This window comes from Lissotriton helveticus, chromosome 3_1 (assembly GCF_964261635.1).
Source record: "Lissotriton helveticus chromosome 3_1, aLisHel1.1, whole genome shotgun sequence".
Classification (NCBI taxonomy): Eukaryota; Metazoa; Chordata; class Amphibia; order Caudata; family Salamandridae; genus Lissotriton; species Lissotriton helveticus.
In genome coordinates, this window is record NC_136061.1 from 35,643,092 (window position 1) to 35,661,476 (window position 18,385).

General features: G+C 45.4%; 1 protein-coding gene across 4 annotated transcripts in view; it reads left to right on the forward strand.

Annotated features, from left to right (window-relative positions):
* The window catches only part of SPEG (striated muscle enriched protein kinase), a 1,484,310-nt gene that overhangs the window by 600,925 nt on the left and 865,000 nt on the right, over positions 1-18,385 (forward strand). For all 4 annotated transcript variants that reach the window (XM_078679189.1, XM_078679190.1, XM_078679187.1 and 1 more), the window contains exon 7: positions 7,838-8,061. In XM_078679189.1, the coding sequence (XP_078535315.1) occupies positions 7,838-8,061 (224 nt within the window). The remainder of the gene's footprint in view (positions 1-7,837; positions 8,062-18,385) is intronic.

An 18,385-nucleotide genomic window follows, 5' to 3' on the forward strand; every position in this document is an offset into this window, starting at 1 on the left:
AAAATATGCGTCTCCTGTAAACAGATCACATCCAGTCTTAGCAGTCTGAACAAAGATGCCGCCTTCTGTCTTTTCCCACTGTCATTTAAGCCGCATATATTCACTGTCGCAACCCTTAACGCCATGTTTCATTATAATTTTTTTCCCTACTCTTTTCCCCCTTATTCCATCCTGTTACATATTTAATCTCATGTCGAACTGTTCTTTTGTGCTGTTTTCCCGACCTCGTCAGCCCCTTTCCCACCCCTCTCACCCTACCTCTCCCCACCCACTGTTACCCCGCCCCCCCTTGTACAGGCAAATAGGTCAATCCTGACCTATATGTTGACTGCTTGCATTGTAGTGTCGCCCTCCCTCTCCCTCCCAGTTGTTCCATATACATAGTCTTTAGTCCAAGATTCATATTTCGTAATCAGTTCCATTTCAATTTAGATCTTCCTCATTTCCCCTTGCGTTGCTCCGTTAATTCTTCAAGATATGCACCTGCTTTTACCTCGGAGAAGAACATCCTTGTGCGGCCGCCATTAATAACCTTAAGTTTCGCCTGGAACATCAGATATGCTTCTGCGCCTTGTTGCTGAAAGGGGGCTATTAATTGTCTTAAACGCCATCGCCTCTCGACAGTAACATGACAAAAGTCAGGCCTCGCGAAAAAAGTAACCCCCTCTACTGTTCTTTTAGAGTCCGGTCTTGCCCTTTCCATCACCTCCTGCCTTGCCAAAAAATTGCCAAAGAACACAAGCATCGCTCTCGGCATATTGTCTTGACCCGCTCCTTGCCTTTTTTTAATTGTCAGTGGGAACCTGTGGGCCCTTTGTACCTCATCTTCCCATTGCCACCTAGCCTCAGGGAAGGCCCCCTTTAGTAGCCTGATAACGTACCCTCTTGCGTCTTGTCCTTCCACTCCTTCCTCCAGACCCAAAAGCCTTACGTTATTCCGTCTCTGACGGTTTTCAAAGTCCTCCACTTTCCATTGCAGGTCTTCCACTATCTTTGTCTGTTCCGTCTTAAATTTCTGCCAATCTGTCACTTCATCCTCCAATCTTCCCGTCCTTTCCTCTACAAGCTCCACTCTCCCCTCCACTTCCTCATACTTCTTATTCATCTTCCTCATGGAGGCTTGTATTTTTTTGGTGTCATGTCTAGCTCTGCGGCTTTCTGCCCTGGCCTCTCCCTGTATTTGTTTTAACATATTGACTAGTAAGTCCAGGGTAGCTTGATTTCCCGACCCATCCTGCTCAGTTACAAAATCCTTCCCTTGTGGCCCTTGTGACCCTTGCATGTTTTCTTGAAAAGAGCCTGCTGTAGCGGAGTAGTCCCACAGAAGTTTTTTGTTCGTTTTTGCATATGAACTACGTTTTGAGGCTGACTTTTTCTTTTTCTGTACATTTATAATACCAGATTCAGTGCTTACTTCCTCCTCCTCTGATGACAAATCCAGACCCCCTGACTCATCTCCCATACTGGATGAGCTTGACCCTTCATTGACTGAGTAAAATGTATCCCCTTCACGTTCTTTTTGTGATTCAAGACTCACAATACTTCCCCAGTTTACATCCGATTTCAATCTCAGACTATTGCTAAGCTCAGCCTCTACCTGCAGCAGCGCGTCCATCATTGAGGCGTTATTCATACCTTCAGCGTCCCTTGGTATTAGCCCTTCGCTTTCTTTTCCTTCTTGAGGTTTCTTCTCCTCTATGCCTGACGTGCCTGAGGTAATACCAGGAGCTGCCACAACCGTCTCTGACTCTGCCTCCGCCACTTGGTCTGTCTTCCCCGACATACTGCACACATCCGCTCTGGGCGTGCTCTCTCCTGAGCGTCTCTCTGGTTGCTCGGCAACCCTGATTCCACCTTCGACGAGGAGATTCTGCAGCGCGCTGCTCCCGTTTGGGTGCACGCCATTGCTCCCTGGATGCTCCTCGACTTGCTCCACTGCCCGCTCCGTGATCTTGCCTCCGCCTCCTCCGGCTTCTCCACCCTTCGTCTCTGCTGTCTGCAACTCCTCAATGACAGTGGATCCAGCTCCTACAGGTTTACCGGACCCGCTGAACAGAACCGTCACAGACCTCTTAGTGAAAGTTTCCGATAAGGTAGATTGTCGCAGCGCTGCCTCCTTCTCCTTGTCTTTGTTCAGTCCGCTGCTGCTTTTGTTTTGTTTGCCATCTGTAACGCCTCCATCCGCTGCTGCGATTATTGACTCTCCATGCAGTGAAGTGCTTCGCACTGCACCGGCATGTGCTTTTAATTCAGCTTTCTTTTCTCTTTCAGTCTTTCGCAGCTGCGCCTTTTGCGTTGCGCTTAGTGCAGGGGTGGTTTTCTTACCCTGTGGCGGTATTTTCGGAATGGCCCCTGGTCCGATAACCTCCTTGGAGCGTGAAGACATTCTCCTCTTCTTGCAATTCAGACATCCTGTCTGGCGATTAAACTGCGCCGCTCTCCAAAGTCTCAGGACTGACCAGTGAATAAACCACATATTCCAATGGTTTCACCACATCTTACTGTTCTTAGCGTCCTAGTAAAGACCTGGTGCAGGAGAGGGAGTGTAGTGCGACTACTCCCTACAATGCTCTAGCGGCCATCTTGCCCTGTGAACGCTCTCTGGCGGCCATCGTTCTGTATGTATTTATTTGTGTATACATTTTGTGTGGTTTTTTGACATAATTAAAAAAGATAAAGTATTCTTTGTAGAGTATACTTCGAGTTGGTATCTGAGTCTCACAAAAAAGAAGGTTTAGAGATTTGCTTCTTCATTTATTCCTCTGCAACATTTTGTTTCTATATTTGATTAATTCTTCCTGAGCACTGCCATTTGGTCGAGGTAGAGGTGAGGAGTGGGACTGCAGTTTCAGTGGCTAAAGGTGAGGAAGTTTCTTGGCAGTTCCTTATCTTTTGTGTGGCCCTGATTACTGCCTCAAGAAGGTGATGGCTGCCACATGCAGAGAACTCACACCTCATTGTTCCTTTTCGATACTCTGGCTTGAAGACAGTCCCATTGCTACCTGCTGTGAGCGACACTCCTTCACACAGAGGCTGGGCCTAGAGCGCAGACTAAAAATGATGTTTGAAAGAGAACCAGTTCTGACACCTCGGACAGTGGATCCCATCCCCTGTCTGTAAAGTGAGTATAGAAGTGCTTTGTTCCAGGTCCAAGTTCTTTATGATGGAAGGGAGTGCGCCGACAAGCACTCAAAGGGATGCTGTGTGATAACCAGTCTACCACAAGTGAGGGGGTATCACTTGAAGTTTGCACCTTGCTGGAGAAGCTGAGAAAAAGCCTTGAGCATGCCTGGCTACTCAAGAAGGAAGGGGAGGGCCTGACTCAGGCGGAGGAGAGACTGTTCAGTAGGAGAAACCCACCATCTTCTCAGGCTGTGGGATGCCCAGAAGTGATGAACTACTGAAGGAGATTGAAATTGGTCCTGACTAGATGATTGCAGTCTCTCCCAGTCTCCTGTGGCAGCTCCTATGATTTGCACACTGAAGTATTCAACACGCTACTGCCATAGATGAGCACCTACCTGACCGGCCTTCAGGACCCAAACAGCTGTAGATGAACATTCACCTGCCTCGACCACCAGGGATGCACCTGGCGAAGAAGAGTGTGTGCTTGCATTGGCCTGCAGGGATGCAACTGATGTAGATGAGAGTTTAGATGCTTCGGCCTTCAGGGATACGTTCTCTTTGTTTCGTTGTATTCATTGCCAACTTGTTCCATGTTGTAGAAGTTGATTATTGCTGTTTGCAGCTGGATTCCTTTTGGATTCATCTTTTGCACTGTTGACCTGACTCATCTCTTTTATTAATAGAAGTTTGTTACCTTCGTGGTTTCTCCTTTTAATGGTGGCCCACTTAAGTAGACACCCAACAGTTTTCACATGTGCTATTGTGTGCAGGGTGACACTGTTGCTACTGGGAGAAGTTGCTCTTTACTTTGGTAAATAGGAAGGAAACTGAACAGACCTTCACCATGTCTTGTCCTTGAACAGTTACTCTACCTAAGTTTTTTTATTAGTGATGGCACTGAAGAAGTGATACCTAAATGTGTCATCAACATCTGCTTCGCTAGACCAGGAAATCTACAAAATCAATGTAATCGGAAAGAAGATCTACCAACATCCACTACATCTCTAGAGCTGTCATGCTAGAGGGAAGCCCTTGTCAGATGTGACCTCTCTTTGCTAATTTGGTCTAGAGACTTTCAGAATATCTTCATGAAATAAGAAGAATAAGCGGGTGCAAATAAACAATTAGTGCTCCACAGAAATCGATGATTCATCAGCCTATGTATGAGCTAGAACCAGGACCTCTCAATGACACTGCTTCCAGCTGACTCACTTGTTTAAGGCCCAATAATAATCAAAAAGAGAACGGCTTTTGTTTCTGTGGTCCATCACTTGTTAACTCTCCTGCAGATAGTGAGACACATACAATGAACCGAAAAGCAAGAACACATCAACCACCCATACCATACCATACCAGCACCATGCAGCACAACAGCAACAAGAAAATGCCATCAGCATCACATTTCAACAACCACGGCTTTTGTGGGTCTTCTAGCGAAATGATGATCGCCCAGGAGTACACCGGTTGCAGACGTTTGCACACGCGTAACCTCACAGGCACTGTATACATTTGCAAGATATCAATGTCTGATTACAGGATGGATGGGCATCTGAGGTAACCTTCCATGTGTGTTGTGAGTACAATATTTCATATGCTCTATGTCTTCCCTTTCTCATCCTTATGTGTGATTCCTCCTCCCTTCAGAGTTCATGAATACGAGCAAAGATTCAATAATGGAGAAGGACAAGTTACTCAATTGTAACCCTGTGTCTGCATCGTGGACATCTTCACACAGTTTTTCAACAGCCCTCTTTCCTTCCTGGAAATAGAAGGAAAGGTGGAGCTGGACAGCATGCCAAGATAGTCTAATATGAGAGCTTCAATAGGAAATGGCTTACAGTGGCCCAGGGTTTGGCTATAGGGACAGCTAGGGCATCCTGCAGCTTTAAAAGCACAGTGCAGCAGGTTCCCTCTGTGTATGAAAGGACTGCATATGTGCATAGTGTTACTACATTTTTCGTGATTAAAAAAGGGACTGAATTCAACAAATCTGCCTACAGGTGGCAGCAATGGTTGCAAAGAGGAATGGTGCTGGGTCGTGGGGGGCAATTCCACCGCCTAAAGTCTCCCAATGGAAAAGGGGCTTGGACTGGTGTTGTGTGGCAGAGAAGACAGTTTATGACTGCAGGGGATGCCCCAAGAAATGGGAGAAAATGTTGCAGCCATGGGAAGCTTAGAGGGGATTGGGGAGGGTTCTTGACTAGTTAGGTGTGGTGCGCACAGGGACCATGGGGGTGGGATGGGGGCCTACAAGGGGAATGTCAATTCCACAATATGTTGGTGCAATGTAATGTGTGTATCACATTGAGCGTGAAGGTAATTCGAAGACTGTTTGTGATCATGATTATGAATGCTGATTACTGTTTTAATGAAAAGAAGTTAAAAAAAAATAAGGGACTGAATATGGCAAAAATCAGAGAGCACAAGTTTAGTTATAAATAAATATGTATTTAAACAAAACACATATTTCTCTTCTGAAAATGGACCAAAGTGGGTGAATTGAAAGGTAGTACAGTATTTTAATTAGACATTTAAAAACATTTTGTTCCGCATGCAATATGCTGTCAATAAGCTGCACAGATTGTGAAGAGAAGCAAATGTCTTCTCTTTGAGGTGTTCCATTCCTGTGGTGAATAGGGTCCATGTGCAGTCTGAATATTTGGAAAGCTATTGGTAACCTATATTTCATCATCTTTGAGAAATTGCAGGCAAATGTTTCCATCCGCACCACCTGCCTCGCTATACTAGGGGTTCCCATATACATGAGAGGTGTTGCTTGAATATATTAATTGGGGACTAATGTTTGCCAGACAGAAACCCTCTAGATTGTACTTTTTAAATGTCTAAGGTAATTTATAATTGTTAATGGAGACAATACTGCTAACACTGCTGATATACAGTAGATGAACTCGAATCTGTGAGGCTTGGATGATTTTTCAGCTGGTGGATGTATTTAGCCTACAGTTAACTGCCCATGTATAGGACTGAGAGGGCAGAATGGTTGTGCCCAGTGCTTAATCTGAGCCGGGGGCAGCAGGTGGAGGCCAAAATCACTCAATCTTTAGAGGGGACAGGACTTATTTTCCCTCACCAGACGTTGAACCAGAGCAAAAGAGAGGAAAATACACAAGGAGAATGGAGGAAGAGAAAAACATTGTCAAAAGGAAAAAGCAGGTGTGAAAAAGAACCTTATGAGATGGGGGGTGTCTAGTGGTGGATGAAAGAGGAATGAGGTGGAAACCAGACGAGAACTCAGCCAAGTGTTTGGCTCCCCTTTTTTTCGAAAAAGGGCGACTGAGCAAGACCTTGAGCCCCAGTACTCATTCTTTTACACATTAAGCACTTGTGGTGCCGTTGGTGTTTTCAGCTTTGATATTAAAAAGCATGACCCTCACTCCCAGCGCAGAGCGTTGGCCAATCGTGAATTGTCTCACTAGACCATTGTGGCCGATCTTTTGGTTTTACTTTTGGTATTATTTTTTGTATTACTCTGCATATACAATCTAAGGTCGTATATTTATATAATAATAAGAAAAAAAATATTGAAGGATGGAAACTATGCAAGCAGGAGAATTTTGTGACATTGGGAGTATAAACTGTTGGGTCACCATGGCCCCAAAGCAAATGTTGATCTGAGGTTTATTTCTCTGGTCGCCAAATCGCATTTCGGTTTACTATGAATTGCACTCCATGCCACAGAGACCAGGACACTGCAATATGTATACCTTTGAAAATGCAGGTACAGTCCTTTAAAAAATACTATTTATTCTAAAATAGAATATTTATGACAATGCAATAAATAAACAGGTAGGGCCTCATTCACAAAAGTAAACATTGGACCAAAAGTCTAAGTTTTGACCTGAAGTCATTGGGGCCGATTCATAGAACTAACCTACGGCAAAATCCTAAACTTACTACTTTTGGTATTCACAGAACGCATTTAGTTGTCTTAAGTTAGGATTTTGTCTTAAATTAGGATTTGTTTTAAGTTAGGATTTTATCCTAGGTTAGGATTTTGTCTTAAATTAAATTTAAGAAAAATGTAAGTTAAACTTAAAATCCTTACTTAAGACAAAATTCTAACTTAAGACAAAATGCTTACTTAGGACAAAATCCTAACTTAAGACAAAATCCTAACTTAAGACTACTAAATGCCTTCTGTGAATACCAAAAGTAGTAAGTTTAGGATTTTGTCTTAAGTTAGTTCTGTGAATCAGGCCCCAAGTGTAGACCAAAAGGCTCACTTAGAACAAATGTCTGACTTTAAAGTTAGACTTTCGGTTTACGTTAATCTCCGAGACTCGGGCCCCTATCGTTCTTTTCGGTGGGTCTGTGTGCGCTTATAGTAAAAGAAAATGTGACAGTGTGAAGCGCCTTGCAGTTGCACTCTTATTAAACTGACAGAAGACAGTTCTGCATGCATCAGTGTCCATGACATAAATTGTCCCTGACGGCGGTTCCTATCAATGTACAAAGATGACTGCTGGGTCAGAGGTCATCTCTAAATTTGATAGACTGATGTCTGTCAGGATGCCAGAGTTAATGTCCTCCATCACCCTGATGGATGGAGCACTGTCCATTCAATGCTAAATCAGGCCCCAAATTTGCATAAGGTATTTCACAATGTCATAGCTAATGTTTGTCCCTTCTCCAGTTAAGGTTTTCGAGTTGTGTTCTTTGCAATTAAACAATGTCTTACCTTCTCCTATAGCTCCTACAGTGGACCCCCGTTCACATCTTGGGACCTCTTCAGATCTGGTTAGCCCCATCACATCAGACGATGAGTACCTGAGCCCCGTGGAGGAGATGACAGAATTTGGTTCCCCGCTTCATCGACCTGCGATTGTAACGAAGTCTCAGCCCCCTCCCAGAGATGAGCTGGATCAGTCAAAGAGTTCTGTGGACATGCGCTTTAAAGCACCGCCTACATTTGAGGTTAGAATTTATTGGAGACTGAAATGAGGGGTCTGTGCTCTGTTGAATGAGAGGGAACCGTACACAAACACACATCCCGCCTCTTTCTGATGGTAACCTCGTAAATTCTGTATAAATTAAATGTTTACAACATGAGTACATAGCAGTCATGTTATATTTTCAGTCCAAAGTGGAAGCGTTACTCTAATAACAAAAACATAATCCCTCTCACAGTTAGAAAGTAATACCCTGAGAGGTGGACTCTGATTCCTTGCCATAAGAACAGGTGAGGAGAAGACGCCTGATAGGGAGGAATGTTTGGTGTAGATGGAGGTGCCCTGAAGAGAAGGGACAGTGATTCTACTAAACATAAGTCTGCCCTAGTGAGAATTCTAGGTACAGTCCATTTCGGAATGTGGCAATTTGACTAGGACCTGCTGGTGGTGTCCTTTTAAAAGAACAGTGGTCCTGGTCAGAAGTAGAAGTGCATTCCCTTGAAAGTGTAGCACCCCTGTTGGTAAGTGGTGCTGGGTTCCCAAACTTCCCACTCGTGCAATCTGCCTGCTCAAGAGGAAACATGGAGCTGATCCCCCATGGCAAACAGTTCTGTCGAAATATGCGCTTCACACATCCGCCTGCCCAATTTACCAAAGATGTAAGCAAGCCTGGCTTAGTGGTGTCATTGTGATGGATGAGGGCATGTGTAGGGGAGGATACTGGGGGTGAGAGAGACTTGGTTGAGAAAGGTTACAGCTCATCTTGGTGAAGGTATTATCTTATACGAATAACATGTTCGGTTGTACAATACAACGAAGAATTTGAAATGCAAAAACAGTAGCATAACTTTGAAAATATAGTACAACTGTGTAGCACAGAAAAAAAGTTGTGTAGCTCAGTACCCTCGGTTTTGTCAGAGGTGATGGGATGGTAAATTTAAAAATAAGCAGTCATAATAACGATTGTGGGTATCTGTGATCTACTAAGTATTTGTAATGGAAACATGGTGTATTTATTATTCCATAAATGCATGTTTACTTTTTGCATGGTATGTTTGAATCCGTGTGTGCAATGTTTATGTTCTTCCGCACAGGGGGCCTCATTTATGAGGCCGTGCGTGACTTTTACGCCGCCGGTGCGTCACTTTTTGTGACGCACCAGCAGCGTAAAATATGTGCCTTGTTGCACCATATTTACAAAGTAACGCATCTAGGTTGATGCGTCACTTTGTAAACCCCTGCACTACATTATACCTGCGCCAGGTTTAATGAATGCGGGGGGGGCGTTCTGACGTAAGAAAAGGTCATAGAAGTGACGCAGTGAAAGCATAAGATTTCACTGCGTCACTTCTAGGACGCAAATGCGTCAATTTCTTATGCCTGCCTCACAGCAGGCGTAAGACTGACGCAGGTCCTTTCACATGGGGCTTGGCCCATGTGAAAGGCGGCATTGCTGGAGTTGCGTCACTTTTGTGACACACTCCAGCAATGCGTCACTTTTGAGCCATACAGATACGTCAGAAATACTGACGTATCTGTAACTCCTTGTGCAATGATGCGTCATATTGTAAATATGACGCATCATGGGTGTCTCAAGGAGGGCGCAATGAAAAGTGACGCATCGCTGTTTTCACGCAGCGATGTGTCACTTTTCATAAATGAGGTCCAGGATCTTTTGTATGTGTACTACTTCTGATTATTGTGTAAGATTTTTAAATTTCACTTGATGGTGTGCCTCTATCAAGGTCCTTCAGGGGTAGCTATTTATTGGGAGTCAGTTCTTCCTGGGGTTGGTTGCTTTGAAGTAATTGATAATTTCAGAGAGTTCCATATTGCCTAAAGCAATACACAGGCAATGCCCACAGCTCAGAGAATTTTCCTAGTTGTGTTATGTTTACCCCAACAAAAGACTGGGACAGCTTTGGATTGAACTTTCTGACTATAGGGCAGTGGCATGCTTGAAAGAGTATTGGTGGCTGAATTTCTCGAGACTATTTGTTTAAGATATCTTTATTTCATTTTCTGCATTTATTGCACAAAAACAATAATTTGATAAAATGTAAGAATTGCACTGACACACTATCCGACAGGAAAGTCCACACGGAAGCAAGCCTAATCAGGCTGTCCAAAGGAGTTACTTTATTAGTAAGATAATAGATTTTACCATTGATTTAATTAAACAGTTTTCTGTAAAGGTCTTCAATTACAGCTCTATTCTCTGCAGGATCCAATAAAAGTATGTGTTTATAGCTTAGTTTTCTGGGTTTCCTCAACTGCTTATGGTTGGGATCTGATCTTAATGTAGACTGGAAGGCGTTCCATAGTCTATGACCTTGTACACCCAATCATCAAGCTCTATGTTTCAGCTTTCCAAATGGTCATTGGCAGATTAATTGGGTGGACACCGAATGTAGATTTCTGGTTGAAGTACAATGAGGAGCTAGTGTCTGTATGTAGTGTGCGCCTTTGCCTGAATATGCATTATGAATGGTGCAGAGATGCATACATTTGATGCTTGTCTCCAGTTGCAGACAGTGAAGTACTTTGAGAAATGTTTTAATGTCACTCTTGTGGAGGTTCAAACACATATGTCTATCTGGTTCTGACTTCTGGGAAAGAATGCAGCTAATAACATATATGTGACTCTTGGTAGTGCAGCTCAGTGGTCAATTTGAAGTAGAGGGAGGAGAGGAATGAAGGTTGACACCCTTAATGTGAGAGTTGAAATGTATCTCTACATTCATTACTTTTAAAGAAGTTGGTAGAGGTTTTCTCATAAAGTGGCAGGGCAGGCTCAAATTCTCTTGTTACTATATTCTCACATTTTTATCCATTTCTGCATAGGAAACCTTCTGTCATCCTTTGGAACACATGATCTAATCAGGAGTTGGTTTTTGTAAGAGTTCTCTGTTTTTTATCTAATTGAAACATGATTTGAGTATCTTCTTCTTTGATTGTTTAAGAAGGAGGTTTATTGCTAATCTGTTGGGAGGATTGGGTCATTCAGATATGTATTATTATCACAAATTAGATAGTCACAGTTTATAGAACAAGATAGTCAAATCACGCGTGCCTGGAGTCGAAAGTAGTGAACTAATGAGAAGAGTCATGTAACCCCTATTGGAAGGTGGATTATTGTAAGGGGTAAGTATGCACCTACCACTAGCAATCAGGTCACCAACGCAATATAAGGTCCAGTCAAGGTCTCAATAAATTATTCCCTTGCTCAATCTTTGGTAGCTTGCAACAAGCAGGCAGGCTTACATTAGAAGACATGTGTGTAAAGCATTTTAAAACACCAATACATTAAATAAGTAAGACACAACACACAATAAATTCCCACATAGATTTATAAAATAGGACATATTTTAGACACCAAAACGACAATATTCCAATGTTGGGACTCGGACATATGAATTTTCTAAAGTATAAATACTTTCTAGTGCTTAAAAACCTATAGTGCCATATTGGGACATCTGATGGTGTTTGACCGTGACAAAGTCAAGTTTGAGGCCGACTGTGTTGGAGCCCTGGTTGGATACTCTAAGCGGGAGGCCTTGGTCAAACTTTTACCTTCACGCTTAGAAACTTTTCTTGAAGATGTTCTCTCGACGTTCATTGCACCTCTCCAGCAGGATGGATTCACAGTGGCTTCATCTGCTTGGTTCAGTGAGTGCCCCTGGTCAGCTTCTGGAAGTCTTGAGCTCCAGAGCTGTCAGTGGAATGAACCTGAAATCTAGGCTGGGTCATGGTGCAAGGTAGTCGGCTTGACTCTCGGTGTCAGGCCGGTCACCTTATGGAGCTTTTCCAAAAGTTACTTCAAACTTCTCCAAATATCTGGAACTTCACCCTCAAGTTCCTCTTGAGGGTTCAAAGTGTCCTAAATACAAATCAAATGTGCCAGAATCTCTGAGTTGCTCCTCTGAAGCTGGAACTACATTTCCCACAGTGCACCTGTCCAAATCCTTTAAAGCCCAACTGAAAGTGGTTAGCTGGGTTCTCCTTGCTGGAGATGATGCAGGTGAAGCTATTCTAACCTGTTGCTTCCTCTTTTTGAAGCAAGGCAAAGTATTTAGGGCTGTAGTTCCTTACTGTGCAGCATGCACAGTCATTCAGAGTGCAGTCCTCTTGGTGCAGGCCAGGGTTCCAGCAGGGAAGTAGTTTCAGGCAGTAGGTCTGAGTTGCTATGTAGCTCTCTCATATTTATCCAGAATGCTGCTAGACAAGCACGGGGCACCCCTGACCAATGGGGTGCAGGGTGCCACCTAAAAGCATGGCGGTTTCCTCCATAGTGTGGTATATTATTGTCCCGCAAACCACTGTACTTTAAAATTCAAAATAGACAAACTTTCTCTGTGGAGTGGAGGCCTGGCAAAGCCAACCTTCTGGTCTGACTCAGTCAGTCAGTCAGTCGGAAACCTTTATTCGATTCCAGATGAATCATAAAAGTTCACCAGGAAAACATACAATCATAAAATAAGACAACATTTACAAAAGAGCATAAAAAATATCTTCGAAGACAATTAAACTCCTAATATAATACTTTTACATAGCATATTGTTTCCTTATTCTAAAAACAATTTTTTCTAAAACTAAGCACAGAGCTGCAAATCGAGGCATTTGCCAATAATAAATAAATAAATAAAACCCTCTTTATGGGAGCTGAAACAGTTTTTGTTTAACCATAGGTTTCAGGGGCGTTATAGTTAGTTGGACATTTCACTCGTACAAAACCATTGAAATTCCCCCATTATAGTTAGCTCATCTATGCACTGCTGATGACGTCACATATGACATCACGCATGACATCACTGATGACATCATCCTTGTGATAGAGTGGCAGACCTCCTCTCACCCCAATATAACCTTTGATACCCCATCCCCTAGGGCCTGACCCCCATTAAAAAAAAATGTGGCCCACCCCTCCCGTGGCCAATTCCTGCCCTGGGGACCCCATCCCCAGGGGCATGGCCAAATGTTTTTTTTTATTTATGGAGGGGGTCTGCGTGGCCCCCCTCCTAAGGCCTCTATTGGCCCCGGGGACCCCATCCCCCTGGGCCGGCCTTTATTTATTTTTTTATTTTTGGGAGGGGGGCTCGAGGCCCCCTTCTTGGGCCACTTGTGGCCCCGGGGACCCCATTCCCCGGGGCTGGCCCTCTCCGTTGGTGACCATGGGGGTGGTCCCCAATCCCCCCACGGTCCCGCCGGCTCCCCGCGTCCTGCGGGAGCCGGGATTGCATTTCTATAAGGGGAGCTGCTGACATACAGCTCCCCTTATGGAAAAGCAATTCTGCTTTGCTTCATTTAAGCGAGAGCAGGTTTCCCTGCTCTCGCTTCAATGAAGCAAAGGAGTTTGCAATGACAGGGTGGGAGCAGCTAGGCTCCCGCCCTGTCATTGCAAACAGCAGTGTCCCGGGGGTGGGCACCCTGGGACACTGCAGGAGTCGTGTGGGTGGCGGTCCCCAGGGCCATTATTGGCTCAGGAGGGGGGCGCGCGGCCCCCCTCCCACTTAATGCGAAGCCCTGGGGGGTGGTGGTTGCCGGGGCTCGGGGTCCATAACGGACCCCCCATTTTGAATATTTAGTGCCCTGGGAAGGAGCCCCCCCCACACAGGTTAAATTTAATTTGCTTTTAAATCCCCAGGGGTTGGCGGTCCCCGGGGCTTGGGGGGCCTTAGAGGCCCCCCAACTTCAAACATACAAGCCCCGTGATATGGCAGGCCCCGAGGCACAAGATGGCTGCCAACACTTCCTGGTCTGGAGTGTTGACAGCCAATTAGCATAAAGCTTGTGATCGGGAGGGTGCGCGGATCCTCCGCGGCCATAGACATCAAAACGTTTTTAATTTTGATTTTCTCAGCGACTACTGAACAGATTACACCATTTACCAAAAAGGAATCTTTCTGAACCAAGGGCTATCTTTTTGCCAAATTTGGTGTAATTGCGTTCAGCAGTTCGGGTTGTAGCCGTGTCTAAAGTTTTCTATGGTAAATTGCATGGGGAAAACACGTTTTGGGACCCCCCCTTTTTTCTCGGCCCTGCTTGACGAATCACCCCCAAACTTTAAAGATAGAAGCGGACCGGAGCGGGCCACGAGTTTTGGAAATTTCGCGAAGATTCGTCTACCGGTGCCAAAGTTATTGAGAATAAAATGTTGCGAATTTCCTATTGAAAATAGGTCCTAACTATAACTACCTGCTGGCGACCACAAGTAGGTAAGATATATATATATATATTTATATATATATATATATATATTTATATGTATGTATGTATGTATATAAGTATGTATGTTATATAAATATATATTTAAGGCAAAATAACTGGAAAAAAACTAATATTTGACTACTTAAATCTCTTTCACAATCCCTCTTTAAAAATAGAAAGATGAAGGAAAAGTGGACATTTCAGCCTTATAGGCTGCCATTATGTAAATGTGAAAAAACTGTCTACGCTTTTTAGTTATTTTTTCCAGCTCCTGGAGACACGATCTTGGAGCACTGAGCTCAGCCTTTTTACTATTTTATCACAAAAATCGCACTAGGAAATGTTTGACAACTGGTTCACTCAATGAATGTCATTGACATACTTCTTGGTCGATATCGAGAGCATTGACATCAAGACGAGGTGCAGTCCCTAAATTTTTGCTTTTGAGCGCTGGGTTGACTTCGAAGAGGAGATGATGTTTGACGTTGAGGCATAGAAGGTCAATGTCGAAGGATACCATAACGTCAAGGCACAGGAGAAGTTCAACGTCAAGGAGTCTGTCGATGTCGAGGCATAGGAGAAAATCGAAGTCAAGAAGTCTGTTGATGTCGAGACAATCTAGACCAGTGGACAAAGTCAGAAAATCAAGACCTAGACATCTACCATCTTCCTCTAACTCTGAATACTCCAGGGCATGTTCTCTATAGTCCCCTATCCTGCTTCCAGGCTCTCCTACGCATCCTCCATCTCTGACTCCACCTCCTCCTGCGCATTTGGCACCGCTTTTGCCAGTGTCACTGTGGATGCTCCTCCCCGAGGACTGTATTTTCTCCTCGACTATCACATTCCGGATCTTGTCATTGTTCAAGGCATTCCTGGTATCGCCATAGGTTATGGTGTTCCTTGTCATGACCATCCTCTTGATGCACACATCACCATCATGCACCCAAGTCCAGTTCTAGAGCACCTTCAAGATGCCGTATGACCTGTTATTCTTTGTCTTCCTCCTCCAGCGCTGGCAGATATTCACTAATACTATCTGATTCTCCCCAACCAAGGCTCTCTCTAGTGGGTGACATAAACAGGTTTCAGGAGGTACTTGTGCCAACATTACAATGCCGACTCCCACTCCATCTACTTCAGTGATTTTTAAGACACTTCCTCACCAAACAGCATCCAGACCACTCCTACCACTGGTTTGAGATCTATTGGAACCAGCCTTGGAGCTGTTCCTTACACCGGCTTTAGCCAAATTGGCTCTGTCGGGGCCACAAAAGAAGTACAGAAATCCACTAATTTTCTGCTCGTACCCCTCCCCAATTCTGTGGTGATTCTTACGGCAAAGAAACGGCATTCCACTACTCCTTCGTCTACAGTGCCACCAGGCAAAGAGAGGCAGAAGTTATATTCAGTGTGGCACAAGATGTGTGGTACATCTGCCACCACCATGAAAGCAGCAAGTGTGTGAGCCCTGCTGTGCACATATGACAAAGCCTTGTGGGATTCTTTACAAACATTTGCAGAAGACCTCCTCAGAGATCAACAAGAGGTCTTCCTTGATGAGGGCATGATGGTCTCCAACCAAATCTTTAGTGCTGCTGCCGACTTGTCATTTATTCATTTATTTTATTTATTTATTTATAAAGTTTTATATAGCGCGAACTTGATCCCGAAGGATATCAGAGCGCTTTACAATTGAGGCAAAGGTAACAAATCAGAACATTAGTCTAACATGGGGAATGCTTGAGTCTGGGAGGTTGACCTTTCACTTTCCAGTCCTGTAGGTTCATTAAGTTTTAAGGTTAATTCTTAAGAAGCAAAAGCTTTAGATCCCTCTTGCCCAAGTGCGTTATGCTATCTGGTTAATCTAGCAATGAGGGATCATTAAACTAGACCATGAGTACTGCCATGGTTTGGCCCTAAGAAGGCACTCTTGGCTTTGTCTCACACCCTTAAACAAGAATCCCAACATATTCTTAATCTTCCCTTCTCAGGATCCTCCTTATTCAGCAGTCATCCTGATGATTAGATGGCTTGGATGAAGTCTGAGATGGAGACCCTGAAAGCAGTAGGTTTCGAGAAACAAAAAGAACAGCTAAAGCACACCCACAAGCTTTATCAATGGTGTTTTTTATCCGCAAAGGGTTCAAACCGCTCAATGGTACCAAGGTCACCAACAACAGCAGCAACAAAGACCTTATCAACAGCAACGTTGTCAACCCAGAGGAGGAACTAGCCACCAGCCTGCTCAAGGGGGAAAACCTACAGCAGCCTCCAGGCAGAACTGGGGACCCAAAGCCGCCCAGACAAATTTTGTCAGGCCAGCCCTCATACGATGCATAGTGAGTGCTGCGAGCGAGCCTGACCACTACAATGGGGGTATTTGGCCATTGTCCTCCAGTAAATTTGGGGGAAATGGTGCACTCTACGACACATTTGTCATTATATTTTTAATTATATTAGCTTTTAAAGCATAGCAAATGATGACCTTACTCTGCAACGAGATACAACAGTCTTTGTTGGGGCTTTTCAATGATTCCCTCACTGTCACCATCCAGCAGCTCCATAGTCCCTTTTTTCACATGTATTTCATTTGTTTTAGACCACCCCTTCTACCAGTGTAGGGTGTCTGAGCACTTTACATCACACACTCATACACAGACAATGAATCATACGTGTGTAAATCAGTTTATAGAAAATGTTATATAAGGCAGAGAGCACTGCAAGGTGAGGGATTCACATATGATCCATACTGGTAGGCCTTTTGTAAGAGTGCTTGGTCTGGATAGGTGTAAACTCAGGATTCAGAACATAACACAAGGGTTAGGGTTGACTTTAATGATAAGAATGCATTTCTAGGGGGGCGTGGCTAGCAGCCGAAGATGGCGGCAGCTTAGAGGGCGAGCTCCGAGGTTGAAGCGGCCCCTTCATAAATCCGACTATTGATCCGTTCATTGAAACTGTCCTGCGGGAAGGTACTGCAGCCCGGGACCGGGCGGCACACCCGGCAGCAACAGAAACGAAAATCCGTTCGAGAGAAGCGGAGTTGGCCGCGCTACTCGCTTGGGCCACAGGGGGAACTGAGGCCGGGAGGCGGAGTGAATCCAGGACCTGACAGGAAGTGCAGCGGGCTCGGTGCTGCGGAGCCGGAAGCGACCGCTGGTGGAGCGGCTCCAGGGACGAGAGATACGCGCAGACCGGTGCGGAGGTCGGAACCCGGGCGCCTGTGGCCCGGAGACCGTCTGTCGCCTGCGTAGACCAGCTGTAACCCGGGAAACACCCTGAACCCTACATAGAGACAAACGGACCAGCCACGTCCGAGTGCGGCTCCGCCATCTTGAACCCGACTGGAGACAGAAGATGGCGAGTGTGCTGCCGTCCTCGGCGAGGTGCCCTGTTATAACGTGGAGACCGGTAGGGAATCCTTGCCCGAACCCCGGGAAGCCTGGCGGGGAGATTCATCGAGGCGCCGCTCCGGCCCCTTCGCCGCTACAGGTGAGAGAAGTCCCGGCGGGGGCCCAATCATCCAGGGCCCGTCACCACTCGCCCTGCCTTGTATGCTGCCGCGAAAGTGCGGTGCCATCACCCCTCTATATCGCCCGACTGAGGAGTGGACTGTGTCGCTGGGGTGGCCGCAGCGGAGCATGGCGACATAGAGACATTGGCAGCAACGGCCGGTGGGCACGCACCTACGGCGGACGGAGTGCTCCCGACTGGGGCCGCATTGATAACCGGTGTGAGAGGGGCACGGTGAGGGCGACGTCTGTGGGCGAGTGTGACCCAGGCCACCTGATCGAAGACGACCTGCGCTGACTCATTTCCCTGGCGAGCCACACGACGTGCCGGCCTGACCCGTATGACCCACCAACAAAGAGGCCTGCAGGGAGGAGAGAGTGACGAAGACGACTGAGGGTCCATCCACCGGTTGGGCCCACACGCATCCATAACCCCTTGGGAAACTGCGAACCGTCACCGGGCCTAACGGCGATTGGCCTCGGCTCCCTACACACACTGTTCCTGACACCTGCTCCTTAGAAGTTTACCGCAGCGGCCGAGATGGCGGCTAAGGGGACAAAGGGTGGAAACACGCAGTCAAGACTCGAAAAGTACGCCTTTGAAAAGACGTTATCCTCCCCAACAGA